The 19,899-nt window shown below is 32.6% G+C and overlaps 1 protein-coding gene and 1 pseudogene across 1 annotated transcript; one reads left to right on the top strand and one right to left on the bottom strand.

The window, feature by feature from the left end:
• The first annotated feature begins 1,184 nt into the window (after nucleotides 1–1,184).
• Nucleotides 1,185–1,967, top strand: LOC125819342 (uncharacterized). Its single transcript, XM_049498795.1, has one exon. The coding sequence runs from the start codon at nucleotides 1,212–1,214 to the stop codon at nucleotides 1,869–1,871; it is 660 nt and encodes a 219-aa protein (XP_049354752.1). The 5' UTR covers nucleotides 1,185–1,211; the 3' UTR covers nucleotides 1,872–1,967.
• A 13,232-nt stretch (nucleotides 1,968–15,199) lies between these two features.
• LOC125819301 (uncharacterized) lies at nucleotides 15,200–16,048 on the bottom strand (annotated as a pseudogene).
• Nucleotides 16,049–19,899: the final 3,851 nt, after the last annotated feature.

Raw genomic sequence — 19,899 nt, 5'->3', positions numbered from 1 at the left:
TAAAAGAAACCATTTATGAAAAAATATATATGCAATTTCGCATCTCAAGAAATTTTAAAAGTACACTTTATAAAAAAGAAAATGATTTTTTTTCAAAGAAATAACAAACAATGGTGCTTTTTAATTGATTTTAAAAAGAGGTCCTCTCTTGGAATCGAACCCTCAACCTCACAATCAAAAACCAACCCTTGAACCAGTGAGCCATCCAATCATTTGTGATCATGGGTTCCTTTATTTAATATTTACTATATTTTAAAAATTATACAAATAATATATCGAATTTTGTCGAATGACCACGAGTTCAAGTGACCCATTTTTTACCCTTAAATTCGCCTCTGGTTATAGCTATGTACAAAATTTTAGAACTATTCGTATTATAGTCTAAATTAATTATCATCCAAATAATATTTTCAAGTGGGTTAAATTTTAAATTGAATAAAATTTGGTAAGAATTAGTGATTATTTGCCCCTTTTTGATAAATAATGGGATCGTAAATTAAGAGGCTCAAAAAGAAGAATTTTTTTTTAAATTATGATCTTATGTGTAACGTCATAAAAATTTATTAAGGTACAAAAAGCGTTGCCATGTCAGCACAATATTCACGCAAAAGGCGTGTGTCATCTTAGACCAATCCATTCCCAAGCTTGTGCCGTTGCTCGAACTGCGCGTGCCACCTCTTCTTTCCACGCATCCTACTTATGTCTATGCCCCTCCCCATTTTTAACCAATCACAAAAACTTACAAATATTACATACTGTAACATAATATTAATTATTTCTTTTAATTTTGTTACCCAATTAATTTAAAAGAAAAACTATAGAATAGTCAATTTTCCATATTTTAAACGCGTCAAAAAATACATTCAATTTATATTTGACTCATGGGAAAATAGAGGTATTTTTTACCAATAGTGGTCCGTCCGCACCTACTATTTGCTTGTTCGTGGCAATTTCTTACTCTTATCAATTTAGTTTGGCGTGTACTCACTCCTAAATACATTAGGACACGCCCCTTTAAAATGGGTGAGACTTTTTCTTGTTAATATAACCGCCCAAAATCCGAGCTTAATCCCTTCTTATTCGGAACATCAAATCTGACTCCATTCTTACTCAGCCCCTAAAATCCCCTTTTTCCTATTTAATTCTGGTTTACAGATTCATCATATCTTTTAAAGGGGAATAGTTTTTTTCCTGGAAAAATCTGCTCAAAGATGGCATCGTTAAAGATTCATCCTAGAACCCATTCATTGATTCAATTTAACAAACCCAATACGGTTTCTGATTTGAAATTGAACTCTTCTCTCTCAGTTTCTAAGCAGATTAAGAAAAGGGTGTGTTCTCATCGTGTTTCGTCTTCTCTATCTTTATCAAATTCATGCGGAGGAGGAGTTATGAAAGAGGATCAGAAAACCGAAGGTGTATTATCAGGGAAGATTGATGAATGGATGAATGAATCAGTGGTGGATATTGTGAAGAACTTGAAACAAGCGCCGTTGTTGGTTCAGATATACTCTGAGGATGGAAAAGGACAAGTGAAGATCAAGACGGAGAGAGCGGTGGAGGAAGATTGGCCGATGAAGAAAAGTGAATGGGAGAAGAGATCACCAGATGGGCTTATTTTCGTTGGAGAACTTGGAAGTGAGGATGAGAAACTTGTAGAGGAAGAAGGAGAAGGGATAACAAAGGCATGGGGAGTAGTTGTACAGGGGAAAGGGATGGAATGTTCACCAGCTTGTTATTTGTTGAAAACCAGTAGAGTTGGTGCTGGATTTGGGATGGGATTGTTTTGCACACATTTCTGTTTAGCAAAAGTACAGAATTTTAGGGACAGTGCTCTTATGCAGTTTCAAAATTCTTGGTTGTTGCAATGACTATTCATCAAATCATTAATTCCTGTGATTCACCAAATGTATAAACAAGGTTTTACTCATAATCATACTACTAATACAATGAATTGTTTCTATCAAGGGATTGAAAATCATACTGCTTTGATTTGGTTGTTATTTGTTGAGTAATGTACGAATGACACCCATTCTAAACGTGTATTGCAAGGCTTGAATATATTGTTTGACATCTTTATGACATAGAGAAACTGTGAATCTAATAATATTAGTACAAACATATTTTGCTCGAAATAGGCTAGTTATCTCTCAAGGAGAAGGAATGGGACCTGCAATAAATTATGTAGGTCTTTTTAAAGGATTTTTATGTCTATATATTGATTTTGAACCTCCTAAATGTAAGTTTAGAGGTTGACTCGGTGGTTGAGGGGTTTGAACCTCACCTTGAGATTCCAAAATCAAATCTTAAGCACTATTCTTTTTTTTTTGGAACCCCCTTAATAGAAATCTTGAATCCGTCACTGCTAACATATTTTGCTTTCTTATTTTGCCCATCTTATTGTTTAGCAAATAACGAATATCAAGGATTATTTGTAATAGCTCACATAGTAGAGTTGTTTTCGAAAGACTCTCGGCTCAACCCATCAAACTCTAGTAATAAAAGAAGAAACAATGAAGAAAACATAACAATAAACACGAAAAATAGAGTAGTTCCTACGAGAAAGGAACAATACCAAAAGACCGAGCAACATCAAACATTAATATGAATTGGATTTTCTGTTTCTTGAGGAAGCTCAAAATCTTGAGGGAAATGTATGCACACTATTAAAGAAGGTTGAGAACCTGTGGAGGAGTTTAATGTAGTGCACAAATTAAAAAACCTATCAGATGCAACTAAACTTGAAATGTTGGTGGAAAAAGAATTATTTTTTAATTGAAATAGCACATAAATTAGAGTGTGAGTTCAGTTTAAAAGCATAAGTTATTTTACTATGTTGGAGGATTCATAAAAAGTTGTATTTACCTATAACATGCTTGCTCACATGGGTGCATTAAAAAAATAGGAGTTAATGTAAAGCGTCATCAAGCATCTCATTAGTGTTTATTACTATCTAAGAAGAGGAAATAAGTATTCACCACAAGTCAACATGTGTTCCAATAAGAAGAGAAAATAACCAATATATTTATAAAAAGAAATGACATATAAAATAAAATGGAGAGAGTATTGGTTTTTCAAAATGGAAAAGGACAAATCACATATAAAATTAAAAGACATATAAAAAAATGTTGGTTTAACTCTCAAACATAAAAAGTAACATATGTTATTAAAAACTTTAATAAAAAGTACTATAATTTACAATAAATAATAACTTAAAATATCTACAAGACAACAAAAAAAAGGCTAATTTTTTTACTGCTTCTGTCACATAAATTAGGATTGAGATGATTTTAAAATTTTAATTTTGATTATACATTATAAAATAGCCGAAAAATTGAATGATATAATTTTTTTTAAAAATAACCGAATGAATCGTCCTATCGATAACCCTAACGTTACTTCTACTCTGTTTATTTTTACTTAAATTTAGACAGATATGCTTTATTTCTACCCTCAATCTTATCGCTACATTTATTTGCTATTTAAAATTGAAATTAAAAAGACAAATGACAAATAAGTTTCTATATTAGCTCACTTATGAGCAAAATATATTATAACAATCTTTACTAATATTATAACAATACATAAACTATACTCCCTCCCTCCCATATTAGATGGGCACTTCCAACTTTACACGGTGATTAAGAAATCATTAATAAATTGGAAGACTTCACCATTTTGCCCATTGTTTATATCAATGCACATTGAAATGAGTTACAAAAAATACACATACAATATATGAATGGTCATATTAATTGTAGGGGTAAAATGGAAAAGAATTAATTAATTCTATCCTAATTTAATAAGTGCTCAAATAATATGAAAAACATATTTTTAGTAAGATTCTCACCTAATATGGGACGGAGAGAGTATTAGTTTTTGAAAATGGAAAAGGACAAAACACATATAAGATTAAAAGATATATAAAAAAAAGTTGGTTTAACTCTCAAACATAAAAACTAACATATGTTATTAAAAACTTTAATAAAAAGTACTATAATTTACAATAAATAATAACTTCAAATATCTACAAGACAACAAAAAAAAGACTAATTTTTGTACTGCTTTTGTCACATAAATTAGGATTGGGATGATTTTAAAATTTTAATTTTGGTTATACATTATAAAATAGCCGAAAAATTGAATGATATAATTTTTTTTAAAATAACCGAATGAATCGTCCTATCGATAACCCTAATGTTATTTCTACTCTGTTTATTTTTACTTAAATTTAGAAAGATATGCTTTATTTCTACCCTCAATCTTATCGCTACATTTATTTGCTATTTAAAATTGAAATTAAAAAGACAAATGACAAATAAGTTTCTATATTAGCTCACTTATGAGCAAAATATATTATAACAATCTTTACTAATATTATAACAATACATAAACTATACTCCCTCTGTCCCATATTAGATGGGCACTTCCAACTTTACACGGTGATTAAGAAATCATTAATAAATTGGAAGACTTCACCATTTTGCCCTTTGTTTATATCAATGCACATTGAAATGAGTTACAAAAAATACACATACAATATAGGAATGGTCATATTAATTGTAGGGGTAAAATGGAAAAAAATTAATTAATTCTATCCTAATTTAAATAGTGCTCAAATAATATGAAAAACATATTTTTAGTAAGATTCTCATCTAATATGGGACGGAGAGAGTATTAGTTTTTGAAAATGGAAAAGGACAAAACACATATAAGATTAAAAGACATATAAAAAAAGTTGGTTTAACTCTCAAACATAAAAAATAACATATGTTATTAAAAACTTTAATAAAAAGTACTATAATTTACAATAAATAATAACTTCAAATATCTACAAGACAACAAAAAAAAGACTAATTTTTGTACTGCTTTTGTCACATAAATTAGGATTGGGATGATTTTAAAATTTTAATTTTGGTTATACATTATAAAATAGCCGAAAAATTGAATGATATAATTTTTTTTAAAATAACCGAATGAATCGTCCTATCGATAACCCTAACGTTACTTCTACTCTGTTTATTTTTACTTAAATTTAGAAAGATATGCTTTATTTCTACCCTCAATCCTATCGCTACATTTATTTACTATTTAAAATTGATATTAAAAAGACAAATGACAAATAAGTTTCTATATTAGCTCACTTATGAGCAAAATATATTATAACAATCTTTACTAATATTATAACAATACATAAACTATACTCCCTCTGTCCCATATTAGATGGGCACTTCCAACTTTACACGGTGATTAAGAAATCATTAATAAATTGGAAGACTTCACCATTTTGCCCTTTGTTTATATCAATGCACATTGAAATGAGTTACAAAAAATACACATACAATATAGGAATGGTCATATTAATTGTAGGGGTAAAATGGAAAAGAATTAATTAATTCTATCCTAATTTAATAAGTGCTCAAATAATATGAAAAAAATATTTTTAGTAAGATTCTCATCTAATATTGGACGGAGAGAGTAACAATATAACTTTATTAATGTTGGACCCGGGCAGTGCCCGGGCTTTCTTTACTAGTAAAATATAAATGTGAAACTTTAAATGATGAGTATATGCTAAAAATGGTAAGGTACAAAAATCAAGATACATATGTGCTCTTCTTTATTTACTAAGAAAGATCCTTGGGCAATTTTCACTTAATTCTTTCCTCAAATGTGATTAGAATTTTTAATGAAATGTTGTTACATATATGATTGAAACAAAATAAATAGAGTTTGATGAACCTAACTCTCAGATAGAGAGAAGAGTAGAGGCGAAAACTTTAGTATGTGAGCGCGAACTCTATTGGCATAACTCTAACCATGCAATAGGAGCATTATATTCAGGGAATAAGAAAAATTTAACTATGCAATAGGAGCATTATATTCATAGAAAATTGTCTTTACCTATAACATGCTTGCTCACAAGTGTGCATTAAAAAAAATGAGGAGTTCATGTAAAACGTCATCAAGCGTCTCAGCAGTGTATAATATATAAATGTGAAACTTTAAATGATCAGTATATGCTGAAAATGGTAAGATACAAAAAATAAGATATAGACGTGCTCTTCTTTATTTACTCAGAAAGATCCTTGGGCAATTTTCACTTAATTTTTTCCTCAAATGTGATTAGAATTTTCAATTAAATGTTGTTACATATATGATTGAAACAAAATAAATAGAGTTCGTCGAACCTAACTCTCAGATAGAGAGAAGAGTAGAGGCAAAAATTTTAGTCTATGCGAATTCTATTGGCATAACTCTCACTATGCAATAAGAGCATTCATGGAGTAAGAAAAATTTAAATAGGAATTCTCCTCTTTTCCCCTTAAAACACACAACCTTGCATGGTATGGGGCTTTCACTTGAGTACTTATCTGATAAAGACAAAATGAATATGATGAATGTTGATGTAGAGAAGCCAACTTAGCATTTTATCTTTATTCTCCAATAATGAGAAACAATGTTACCCATTAAGTCATCTATTAATTTAGCAAATGCAAATTAACACATGTATGCTTGAAAATAAAAGTAAACGTTGAAAAATTATCTATTTCCCTACTTTCCTATAGCGGAAGCTAAAAAGTCTAGATAAAACCCAAATAGAAGACCATACATGAATCTTGAGAACCTGCTTAGGAAAGTATATTACAACCTGGATTTATCTCTACAAGTGCATCAGCAGTTCTAAATCTGATGTTGGGACATTGTTGTATGTTCAAGCCCTGAAGGTTCTGAACCAAATAGAGCAAGAGGGGTAAGCTATTGTCTGACACCAATGGTCAACCAGACAGTGAGAGGATCTGCAAATGAAGTTGTATAGCACTGGACAAAGTTGTAATCCCTAAATCGGTGATTCCACACTTGGAAACATCGACTACATTAAGCATCAAACAAGAGTTCCAAATTTCTACTAATGTTGCATCAGTAACATGTCTGCAACCATCTACGAGTAGAGACTTTAGAGATTTCCCATTGAATTTAACTATGGCTAAAACTGCTTTGTCTGTAATATTGACACACCCACTTAGATTCACCGCCACCAAATTAGCTGCACAATTATTAACTAGAAGGAAGAGCCCCTCGTCAGTTATACAAAGAAGCCCACTCAGCTCTATATGAGTTAGTTTGTGACATAGACTACCTACTATAGCAATGGTAGCATTGCCTACTCCAAGACATTTGTGAATAGTCAATGATACCAGTGAGTTACAACAAAGAGCCTTCGAAGGAGCTACATTGATTAAGTCCATCACACCCAAGCAGTGTTATTCTTCGAAGTTCACCAACAGCTAGACTTGTCAGTGCAGTTCCATAATGTGAAATGATTTTTAGAGAAATGTCGCTAATGTGTAGTGCCTGAAGCTCTACTTCTGTTAAAACAATACCGGCTGAATAAAAGAGATCTTCAATTCCTTTATCCCCAATGAGTGGACAATTTTTTAGTATGACGAGCTTCAGGTTCGGACAATATTGACCCACAACTTTGGGAGACTTATTCCCAATTTTTGAACAAGAATCTATGGTCAAGGAGGTCAGGTGATTACATTTCTTTGCACGACCAACAAAGAATTGTCGGTAATTGTTGGACATTGGAAAATATCAAGCTTTTCTAATAGATGGCATCCATGAGCAATCTTAGATATGCCTTCATCACCAACAAAATACACATTCCACAAGGAAAGATCTCTCAGAGTAGGGCAACATCGAGCGATAGCCTTGAGACCAGCATCTGTCACATCACGACAAGGATTGTCTCCCTGAATAGATAGCTTCGCTAAACCTCCACGATTTGCGATTCCAACATCAATAGCAACAAGTCTAACATCTGTGGCTTCCCTACCAACAAGGGATCTGAAAAGAGATCCCTCACCTTCTATACCATTAAATTCTGCAATCTCATCCTTGTGAATGCTGCTTAAAAGTGTAAGTCAGCGCTTGGAAACTCAAGCACATACACTTCTCTCTTGGCCACTCGGAAGACGTTTGAATACCTCAAAGAGGCATTTATCAAGAAGGATTTTAATGGAAGGATGATTCCTTTGCTCAAAATTTTTAGAAGTGGTAGTGACACAAATCCTCTTCCTAGGAGAAAAATTTACATTCCACAAGGAAATATCTCTCAGAGTAGGGCAACATCGAGCGATAGCCTCGAGACCAGCATTTGTCACATCACGACAAGGATTGTCTCCCTGAATAGATAGCTTCGCTAAACCTCCACGATTTGCGATTCCAACATCAATATCAACAAGTCTAACATCTGTGGCTTCCCTACCAACAAGGGATCTGAAAAGAGATCCCTCACCTTCTATACCATTAAATTCTGCAATCTCATCCTTGTGAATGCTGCTTAAAAGTGTAAGTCAGCGCTTGGAAACACAAGCACATACACTTCTCTCTTGGCCACTCGGAAGACGTTTGAATACCTCAAAGAGGCATTTATCAAGAAGGATTTTAATGGAAGGATGATTCCTTTGCTCAAAATTTTTAGAAGTGGTAGTGACACAAATCCTCTTCCTAGGAGAAAAATTTACATTCCACAAGGAAAGATCTCTCAGAGTAGGGCAACATCGAGCGATAGCCTTGAGACCAGCATCTGTCACATCACGACAAGGATTGTCTCCCCGAATAGATAGCTTTGCTAAACCTCCACGATTTGCGGTTCCAACAGCAATATCAACAAGTCTAACATATGTGGCTTCCCTACCAACAAGGGACCTGAAAAGAGATCCCTCACCTTCTATACCATTAAATTCTACAATCTCATCCTTGTGAATGTTGCTTAAAAGTGTAAGTCTGCTTGGAAACACAAACACATACACTTCTCTCTTGGCCACTCGAAAAACGTTTGAATACCTCAAAGAGGCATTTATCAAGAAGGATTTTAATGGAAGGATGATTCCTTTGCTCAAAATTTTTAGAAGCGGTAGTGACACAAATCCTCTTCCTAGGAGAAAAATTTACATTCCTATTTTGTCCACGTGAAAAAAGCAGAGATGATTGTCTTGAACTTGGATATGAAGCTTTGAAAAAAGCACCATTTTCTAAAAATCAGAAGATATAAAACATCAGACAAAGATCAAATTAGAAACTTATATACATAATATACCCATCATGTTTTCTTATCACCAACCTATATAAATTATGATTTGAAAGAGGGAGAAAAAAAAGAAGATAAAGACACAAGTTTTGTGTTTAGTTCGAAGGAAAACATTTTCTGGAAAATGATTTCAAATTTTTCATGTTTGGTTGACTTAAATGTTTTCCAAATAAATTTAATTTCTTCAAAATTAAGGAAAATGACTTACCCCCAAAAATAATAAGGAAAACATTTTCCAAAACTCTTTTGTAACCTCACACCTAAACTTTCCACCCTAAATCAAATTTCAGTTATCGATTCTCGATACTAATTGGAATCCGACTAATGATTTTCAATTCGGGACCAAATTTAAAGCTTATTTTGAAAAATATTTTTCAACTTCAATTTTTTTATTTTTTTACCCCACCCTCACTCCGACCCCCCCCCTCCTCCCGCCAGCCCCCTACTCCGCCCCCCCTCCCCCAAAAGAAAATTTAAAGTTTGTTTATAAAAAATATTTCCAATTTCAATTTTTTATTTTCACCCCACCCCTACCCTCGACACCCCCCCAACCAGCCCCCCCAAACCCCACCCCCCCCAAAAAAATTAAAAAATTAAGTTTGTTTTTAAAAAATAATTTCAATTACAAATTTTTATTTTTTCACCCCACTCACCCCCCCACCCCCCTCAAAAAAATTAAATTTATTTTTTAAAAATATTTTTAGTTTCAAATTTTTATTTTCTTACCCCATCTCATCCCCCCCCCCCCGCGCGCCATCCCCACCATCCCACCCTCCCCCCAAAATAATTAAGTTTATTTTTAAAAAAATATTTTCAATTTCAATTCAAAAATCATCTCTGTAGTAAAATTAAAAGATATTTTTTCAAAAATATTTTTCATTCATAAATCAAACACTAAAAAATCTTTTTCAAAAAATATTTTCTATTCACCAACCAAACATGAGAAAATAAGTCAAAAATCTACTTGTTTTCCAGGAAAACATTTTCTAAGAAAACAATTTCCTTCATACCAAACACACTCATAATGTCAAATGCAATATTGAATCAAATTTGTAATGATGAGAATGATCCCATGCTGAGTTTGAAAATCTGTTGCAAATATGAAGACTTACTTTCAATGCAAACTTCATGGTCAGAGGACAATCCAGGTAGAAGATTTTGGTCTTGTCCACATCATCGTGTATGTACATTTCTACATATTGGTCTGGAGATTTGTTGTTTGTCTTTTTTTTTTATAATTTAAATTTCTTAGTGGTGCATTTTAGGAGAATGTATGCAACTTTTTTAGATGGAGGGATCGTGAAGATGTTGATATACGATCCAAGTTCGTTATTCTGAAATTGGCGAAGAGAATTAATGAGTTGCAAATTGATGATGAAAGTCATATTAAAAGAAGTAACAAATGGGTGATGAAGGAGAAGAAGAAGAGCAAATGGTGTAACAACTGGAAGCTAATCTTCGTGTTGATTGTTGTTGTCTTTTTTCTATTTTTAAGCATTACCAAGAATACTGCAAATGAAGGAAAATTCTTATGTAGTTATGTGCAACCATTAAAATTACCATAGTTGTCAAAATAAATAAGCATAGTTTTGCACTTCTGTTGCAACATACTTGTTCTTAACATAACATAGTATCAATAAGTTATTGTTGCTACATATGACTCCTATGTTGCTACATATGCTACATATGCTCCATATGTTGTAACATATCACCCATTTGTAGCAACATGTGACTCAAATGTTGCTACAAATGACCCATGTGTTGCTACATATGAGTCAAATGTTGCTACAGATGAGGCATATGTTGCTACAAATGACTAATATGTTGCTACAAATGACTAATTTGTTGCTACAAATGTATCATAAATTGCTATAGATGAATCAAATGTTGCTAAAGATGTCCCAAATGGTACAACATATCACCCAGTGGTAGCAATATGTGACTCAAATAGTGGATAGAGTTAATAGGGAAATGGTTGGAGCAACATAACATCACATAGTGTGTACTTGTTCTCAATATAACATAACATAATATCATATGTAGCAACATATAAAATAAATCATTGTCATTAATTACAAACACATTGTCAAGGCTCCAAGTTCCTAGATACTATCCCAGCAGCCCAAATCCATTGTATCTGACCAATTGTATTGTCACACAACTCGGTGTTGGGAGGTTGAATTGGTGTGCCGGTTATCAAATGCTCAATAAATGCAATCGAGTATGCCCCGCACGCGAAATTAGTGTTATTTTTTTACCATGGCTTCCAATTGACCTTTAAATTATCATCGTTTATTGAGGAACTTTTCTAGCAAATACTTCATTATTCCACTTTGTCTCAACAAGTTCGGCAGCAACTCGAACACATGTTGTATGAATGTAAAAAATTTGTCATGTTCCATACTCATCAGGTTGCAGTCATAAACATTCATGCGACCCTCATGCAAGAGGATCTCAAGAGTCACAAACTGAGTATTGTTCATGTTCATGACTGCAATAGTACTTTTTCCCCAATCCAATCCATGCGTCAGGATATGGTCTTGCCCCTGACGTATAGTCAATCATATCGTCATCTCATATAAACTGATTAAGTAACTGCTTTAAGCTTCTGCCACCAGCTGTTGTTGCCTCCTCACTACTTCTGTCGTACCTTTTTTTGAAGTTGGTGTAGAAGTTGAGATCCATGATTCTTTCCGTGAAATCATAGTGCCCATGGAATCTCAAATGTCTCTCCCGCATGAGACTAAAAATTTCATCAATATATTGAAATACCAATATTAAAGAGTAAAGAAGAGTAATGATTGAAAAGATAAAACAAACAAATATTATAAATTGAAGGTTAGTAGAGAAAAATTAACCAATCTTCCCACCAAATGTCCATACTTGTCATGGCCCTGAAATCATTTCCACTAAAATGATGCATGCGTATCGTGCGCGCAAATCCTTTACTTTCATTAGTTCCAACAAAATGACCATTTTAGCTACAGACACCAATTTATAAATATTCACTTGCCTGAGCTCCATCCTCTCTCCTATGGCCATTGGCAATTCTCCAAATATTTTTTTCTTCAAATTGTGTATTGCCCTGATAAAAGATTTTTTTTCTCCTCTTGGCCTATGGTGTATATGGATCCCAAACCTTGTTTGATGGAATGACCCTAACCCCCCTCTTGTATTTAAATCCATTCACAAGCTCACTCAATTTTTGAAGATAAATGATAGAATCGTCATAGCGTTTCTTGAACTTCTCACATAGAAAGCCAGAGCATCTACTACAAGAGGTATCCCTAACACTTTGTCCACCAATACCAGTACCAGCACAAATACCACCACCAACACCAACACCAATATTAACACCAACCTATACAGTTGTATCAACCATATCCTCATTAAAAACAACTAAGTCATCATATCAACTCTTGCCCTTTGGTTGGTTGTTGCTCCAACCGAATTCCTTTTAACTCTATCCACTATAGGATCAAATAAGGTTTCAACCAACACTAGACTAATCAGAAATAACATTTGCAATTCCTTTTCTGTTGGGACAAGCCATGGATGCATAACCTAAAATTATAAAAACGAGTCATCTGTAGGAATATTTAGGTCACATGTTATAACAGATGGTTCATATGTTGCTATAGATGACTCATCTGTAGCAACATATGCCCCATCTGTAACAACATTTGACCCATATGACAAAATTTGTAATTTGTAGTATAACAACTTACTACATTATCAAGAGGGTTAAAAAGGTTTGGAGGATTTTTGACATTTTTTGTTGTCAACCATCTCAATATCCTTGGAGATGAAACATCTTCTTTTGCAGTTACTTGATGCCTCAAATGATGAATGACTTCAAATGCTCAAGCCTATAAAAAAGGAAAATATTTCACAAATCAAATGTTGAATTATTCAATAAAATATAATAATATTAAGAAAATTTATGTTTATCATGAAAGCACATGGAAAACCAAATAAGTTATTGGTCTTTGGAGATAAAGGAGCCAACAAGTATTTGACAGTTAATTCATAGCTGTCATGACCTCAAAAATAGTTGTTGAAAGTCTCAATATCATCAGATAACTTCACCCAATTAAGGGGTATGTTGTTGTTGACATCTTTTGACACAAGTACATTATGTACAAACCAAAGTAAGCACAATGACTCCTTGTGCTTCTTTGATGTATCCTTGTCATTCAACAAAGCTATCAATTTGGAATTTTTTAAGCTTGGGCCAACAAGGGACACCAAGTCCTGCTCCTCAGTTGATTGTTCCTTACTTGTTTGTGCTTCTCATTTCTTTCGTCTTCGTGATTATTTTTTGGCTGTGAAAACAGGGATTAGCTTAGAAGGAGAATGACATTTTAACCCTGTAACTATGACAAACTCATTTTTGCCAAAGAAGAGTGGCATGCCACAATAATTAATCAACACCTCATCCTTCTTTTCATTATTCTAAAAAATGAACCTTCTTTTCAGAAGTTCATAGACAATGCTCATTTGAAAACGTGCATTATTATTCATATGCAAATCAAGATATTGCCCCAAACAACTATTCCTAAAAAAATCTTCCAAATCATTCTCCCGGAGTATGTTCCTGAAGGAAATCGAATTTTTTTTCCATGGTTGAACTTATAATGCTATCACCAGTAGCATTAGGTTGTAAATGCATAGAGAAGTGTGCATTGATAGTTTTGATCCCCATCATCCTCACTTCATTTTTTCTTCTTCTTCATCAACTTCTTTTTTTTTGTCTTCTTCCTCAACTTCTTTTTTTTTCCTTCTTGTTCCTCAACCTCTTCTTTTTTTCGTTCTTCTTCCTCAACTTCATTTTTTTATTCTTTTCTTTCTTCATCATCAACAACTTCATTTTTATCTTTTCTATCATCATCATCATCCTCATTTTTTTAACTTCATGGAGAATATCAAGATCTTCTTGAGAAACTCTTGGATCTACTTGAGAAGAAGAAACTCCTAATTTTACTTGAGAAGAAGAAACTACTTCAGATGCAAGTTCTTCTAAAAGAGTGGAACATAAATTTTCCTTTTTCTTCCTACCAGTTTTAGTCCTAGGATTCTTCTTGATCTTTGTGTCAGTTGTTTCAGTTGTTACTATATTTTTTCTTTTGATAGAAGGCATTATATTTGTATCTGCAACCACAAAATCGAATATTTTAAACAAAAATAGCAACCAAACACAACAACACAAATAACCACTCGAAAAACCCCAAATACGATTCAATACCACACATGAACCAACCAACAAACCACAAAACTCTTCCTAAACCCTAACCAATCAACTACAAATTGAATCTTTTTGAAACCAGATAATATTTCAAAAGGAATAACAACCAATCAAACCAACCAACCTATAAAGAAAGAAGCGATTAACCACTACAAACGTCCTAGTTTAATATCAGCGAGTTTTTCAAAACCCTAATTAAATTTTACCTAAGAGGATATCGACGATGGAAATGATGAGGGCAACGACGACACACTAAAACTATTGTTGTAAAAAATATCGCAACAGATTACACTTATGTTGTGGAAAATATTGCAATAACAACTGGATCTGTGAAGAATAATAATGGAGAAATAAGATAGATGAGAGGAAAGAAGGAAACAAAATGGAAATTAGTAATTGTAAATTATATTTGGAATATGAAACGACCTCTTATAGAGGAGAGAGGGAAAATGACAGTCGTTTTCAACCTTTTTAATTTTTTTTTTGAATTTTGACAATATAATGTTGCAACATATGACAATTCAAATTGACATATGCTGCCACACATCTCCTTTTTGTTGGGGCACATGCATATAATTTTATGATTTTTTCACAACAGAGGTTATATATGTTGCCACAGATCACCTTTCTGTTGGGACACTTGCAGATAATTATGTGATTTTTTACAACAAAGGCGACATGTGTTGCCACGATATCACATTTCATCTTTTCCTATATAATTGACATTTGTTCCAACAAAATAAATATAATAATAATCATTAATATTATCAGCAAAAATGAACACTTCACCAAATTTTTTTACAACTTATCAACAAAAAGGTAATTCAAAATGGTATACATAACCATCAAAACTAAATCTAATCAATGGTGGTAACCATAACATTTTTATCAAGACATATGAACTTTGTTTTTTTAGGTCTAGGCCTCTGTGGGTCTTCATTGTTACTAACATAGCCACTCTGAGCCTTCCATAATTCCATAGGATTGAAGCATATCTCATGCGAAGGGATTGAGAAATAATTTCATAAGATGGTACTTGTAGTCCGTCACTCAAAATCTCAGCGTCTGTAGCAACAAAAAGTCCACAAACTCTGCATGGTGTATCATCGATTAGAAAATATAATAAGCGTAATAATATCACATTTCGATAGTGGTAAGACAAAAAAATAATGTGATACTTACAGACTATTGCTCGCTTGTTGGGCAATACCAGTAACATGTATAACTTTGAATGGGTGAGATCTGTTCTTGTCCTGGTAAGATTCAAGAACTGACCAGTTGGTTCGATCTTTTTGCTCAAACAATCCGCTGGATTCAAGATACTTTAGAAATATTGTAGACAATTTTTGAATCTCGGCGGATAATTTTCTGTTAGTACTAGATGAAGACATCAAATCATACACCTTTATGCACCGTTCCTTCAATACAACGACAACCAGACCCAGTGAAACTCTACATTACAATTTACAGGGACATTAACCTCATCTGTGAGGTGCCAAGGCAGTCCAGCAGGTATACTAAACCCTTTGATAGTGTTAACAATTTTATTCTCATTTTCAGGAACAACACTGCATTGTCAATGTATGTTTCGTAAACACAATTAGTAGTGGCATATCGATATTTAGAATGACTTGGTTGCTTCGACTTCTTCCGCAAATAGTACAAAATGACATGCACATGCTGCACAGATGCTTCAACAAGTGCATTTTTGTATCAATTATTTGTATGTATTCATGTCTTAATCAAAACATAAGTTGGCATCGATTTACCTCATCAATCGAACACCGATTGGGTTGAGACATTACGTAGATGCAACTACAAAATCAAGTTGTTTGAATCCAAGTTTCGAGCAATTGACGAAGTAGTGATCATCCTTGTCTCTTCTGTAATTATGTAAACATTAAAAATAATTATTTAGTGGATATCAACAAATACTAATAATAATTAAATGACTTTACTTTTTTTGCATGATGCTTGTAAAGACCCTCATTTATCCATTGCGAGAAGGTTGACATTAGTTCAGTTGGACCCTCGCCGACAATGTTAAAAACTTCAAATTGATATTGTTGCTTCACATCACAACTGACAACTTTCTTCTCTTTCTCTTTATCTTCCTCTTTCTCTTTTTTTCTCTCTCTTTCTCTTTCTCCTTGCCTTTTGCGATTGAGGAAGATACTGGAGTAGTAGTCATTGATTTTTTTCTTTTACTAATTATAGATAGTGATCGAGAAATTGACTTTTTCAACCTCATATACTTCAAAGGCTGTGAAATCATCTTGGATGTATGGACATCAATATTATGTCATTTACTTAAAAATATTAGTGAGTTATTTAACACGACTAATAAAATAATCATGTTGTTACTCACGCCCTTCGCATCAACAAAAAGAGCATTTGATGTTAGAAGAGTAAGCAACACCAGCAAAAGATTGAGTTGTTACCACAGATAAAGCTCTTTGTGACATTTTATCTACAAGATAAATAAAAAAGGTTGAGAGTTTACAACTGATTATAAAATAAAATGGCGGTAACAATTTATACTTATGTTGACACAAAGGAACATTCTGTTCCACAGATGTACCTTTTGTTGACACAAATGAATCTTCTGTAGCCACAAATGAATCTTTTGTTGCAATATATGGGTAACCTGTTACTGTAGATGATCATTCTGTTACTCTAACACATAGGTGACATGCTCCAACATATGACAACTATGTTGGAATATGTACCAACATATCACTATATATTGCAACATACGATACATCTTTCAACAAATGAAATATATGTTGGACAACTGAATAAGATTATATTTCTACAATAATATAAACAAAATGGTCACAAAAAGAAGAACAAAAGCAACAAAAATGACTTTTCACTTAACAACAACAATACATATATATTTCCTCAAAATTAAGGCTTTTTTGGGTTTGTCGATTTTCTTCCAAAAATAATATATAATAGGTACCATTACACCATTATTCAATTTTCACATCTATAGAATATTTTTTTGTTCATTAACCCAAGAAAATAACTTAGTATTAAGAGTGTTGTTCTAAAATTGTAAAATCATATATTATTAAAAGTAAGAACAATCTAAGTCAAAAATTGGATTACGAAAATACCCATTACCTATTAATTTATTTTCTTAAAATCATTTAAAAAAAATATTTTTCCATTTAAAATCAACTTCATAACTACAACTCTTCATTTTCCTAACTTATCATCATATTATCATAAATAAATAATAAAAAGAAAAAATTATTAAAAGTGAAAAACTTCAAAATTTAAAATTAGATTGTCATTTTACCCATGTACTAAATGAAAAAGTTATAAAATATTTTATTAATTAAATATTAAATAATCATCATAAATTAATTTGTCATTTTTCCTTCACATAAAAAAGAGAGAAATAAAACTTCTATTAAATTAGTAAATAGTAAGTATATATATATATAAGTGGAACCAAAATATTTTAAAAATTCAATTATCAAAGTGTCCATAAAATATTGAATGACATTAATATCCTTAAGTCAAATATTATTCCTACAAGAATATAAATATACACTTAATTCAATGCATTATGCTGTTAAATATAACGTAAACATCCATTAATATTTTGTCATTTATTTAACTCCTATTTATGTTTTTTTTTTTTGGCTAAAAAGTAAGTCTATCTTCTAATAAATATAAAATAATAATATAGCAAATGAATGAACTAGATAAATCAAAAGATATGGAGTCATGTGTATTTAATTTATGTTAATGCTTTATCTTCCAATTTCTAATGCAAAAGTAAAACATCTATTTGTTTATAAACATATGGAGAACTTCAAAAGTTGCTTGACATATTCAATGTGGAGTAAATTCTTTTGATTAATTCAATACTATATATTCATTTACTAAATGCTATATATTGTGTATAAATGTAACACCCCATAAAATTTTGAGCTGATTCGAACCATCCTTCGTTGTGAGTAGGATTTGCCGAGGAATTTAAAATTTCTTGAGTGTTGAGGTCACTAGATGTAGCACCTTGAGTTCCAAGAAGAACTAAAGAGAATTCATTCCTAAGTTCTTCTAAATTTTGGATCAACTTTAAACAACCATAACTCTCAGTACAAGATGATTTAGGTGGGATATAAGATACTAAATGAAAGGTCTTTGAATTATCTTTCTAACGGCACCGAGTTTGCTAAGTTTCGAGTTCGTATGAGTGAGATATGCCCTTTTGAAGTCAGGCTATCCAAATCAGGAAAGTTACCCGAAAATAGTAAGGGGTATTTTGGTCTTTTCCTTACCCAATCAGATTTAATTCATTTTTAGTAAGGTTTTAGGGGTCGAATATGATTATGTTCAGTTTTATAATCCTAATATACGCCTAGGGTTTTAGTTGAGAGTTCAAGAAGAGAAAAGAAGAGAAAAGAGGAGAGGATCAAAGCGTTCGTCGAGGTTTTTGACCTAAGAGGTATGTAACCTTCCATAGTGTTGGGTTCGATCAACCGCACACCAAACATGATTTTCATATTTGAATTCTTCCTTAAAGATTGAAAGTTTTAAGTTCTTGATGGGTGTTCTTGAAGTTTCATTCTAAATCTTGTTTTGTTGGGGTTTTGATGATTTATTGAGATTAAAGTGAGTGTTTTGAGGGTTGTATTGAGTATATTAGTGTGTACTTATGTTGAGTAATTGAATCCAAGTGATTGGGGAAGAAACCGTTCAAATCTAGGCGAATTAGGGTGAGAAAAATAGCAGAGAAAGTTGTCAAGGTTGGGGCCTGGTGCCCCGCGCCAGCCAGTGCACCCCAACCAGACCTCTGTAGGTAGAAGGATAGCACCCCGCACGACTCAGTGAGCTAGGGTCGCTTGCCCTCACCCCTTCTCCGTCATTTCACCCTTTTCAGTCCTTTAAAAGAGTACCTCAAGCCCTATCGATTCTTAACACTCTAAGCTACTTCTAATCACCTAGAAATAATTCCTAACATGATCATAACCTTGAATTCATAATTAAAATTTAAGGTAGAGTTAAGGGTTAAGTTTTGAGGGTTCTTCCGAACATTTTGAGAAAGTCCCTTTGAGTCTGATTGAGGAGTCTTCTACAATTTTCAATAACTTGTTTCAAGACTCAAGTAAGTGAGCATGAGAGTGAGGAGAATGTATTCATGAGTCTACTCTATAATAGATATCCTTCATATCATGAACCATAACTCTTGAATTCATAATTCACATTCAAGAGAGAGTTAAAAGTAGAGTTCAAGAAAGCTTTTGAGTTCAATTGTGAATCCTTTGAGATCAACTATGGATTTGAGCTAAGTTTTGAGGAAGTAAGTATGAGAATGAGAAGATTCGTATACATGAGTTCCATATTGTTATTTAGACCCTCGAGTTGAGTCGTTCATGCCCATAAATTTCGCATGACTTTCATAAATTGAGCATCTTTGAGAGGAGTAGTATCTTCAAGTTCTAAGTCTTGAGTATTGAGTTCCTAATCCAATTTGAGATTTTATTCCTAATCATGGGATTATTACATATTACCCATGGAGTCCTTGAGTTGAGCTGTT

Source organism: Solanum verrucosum, unplaced genomic scaffold (genome assembly GCF_900185275.1).
Source record: "Solanum verrucosum unplaced genomic scaffold, falcon-dt-bn FXZP01000207.1, whole genome shotgun sequence".
In the NCBI taxonomy this organism is placed as follows: Eukaryota; Viridiplantae; Streptophyta; class Magnoliopsida; order Solanales; family Solanaceae; genus Solanum; species Solanum verrucosum.
Note: the sequence above shows the minus strand (reverse complement) of the source record. Positions and strands in the feature narration are given on the sequence as shown.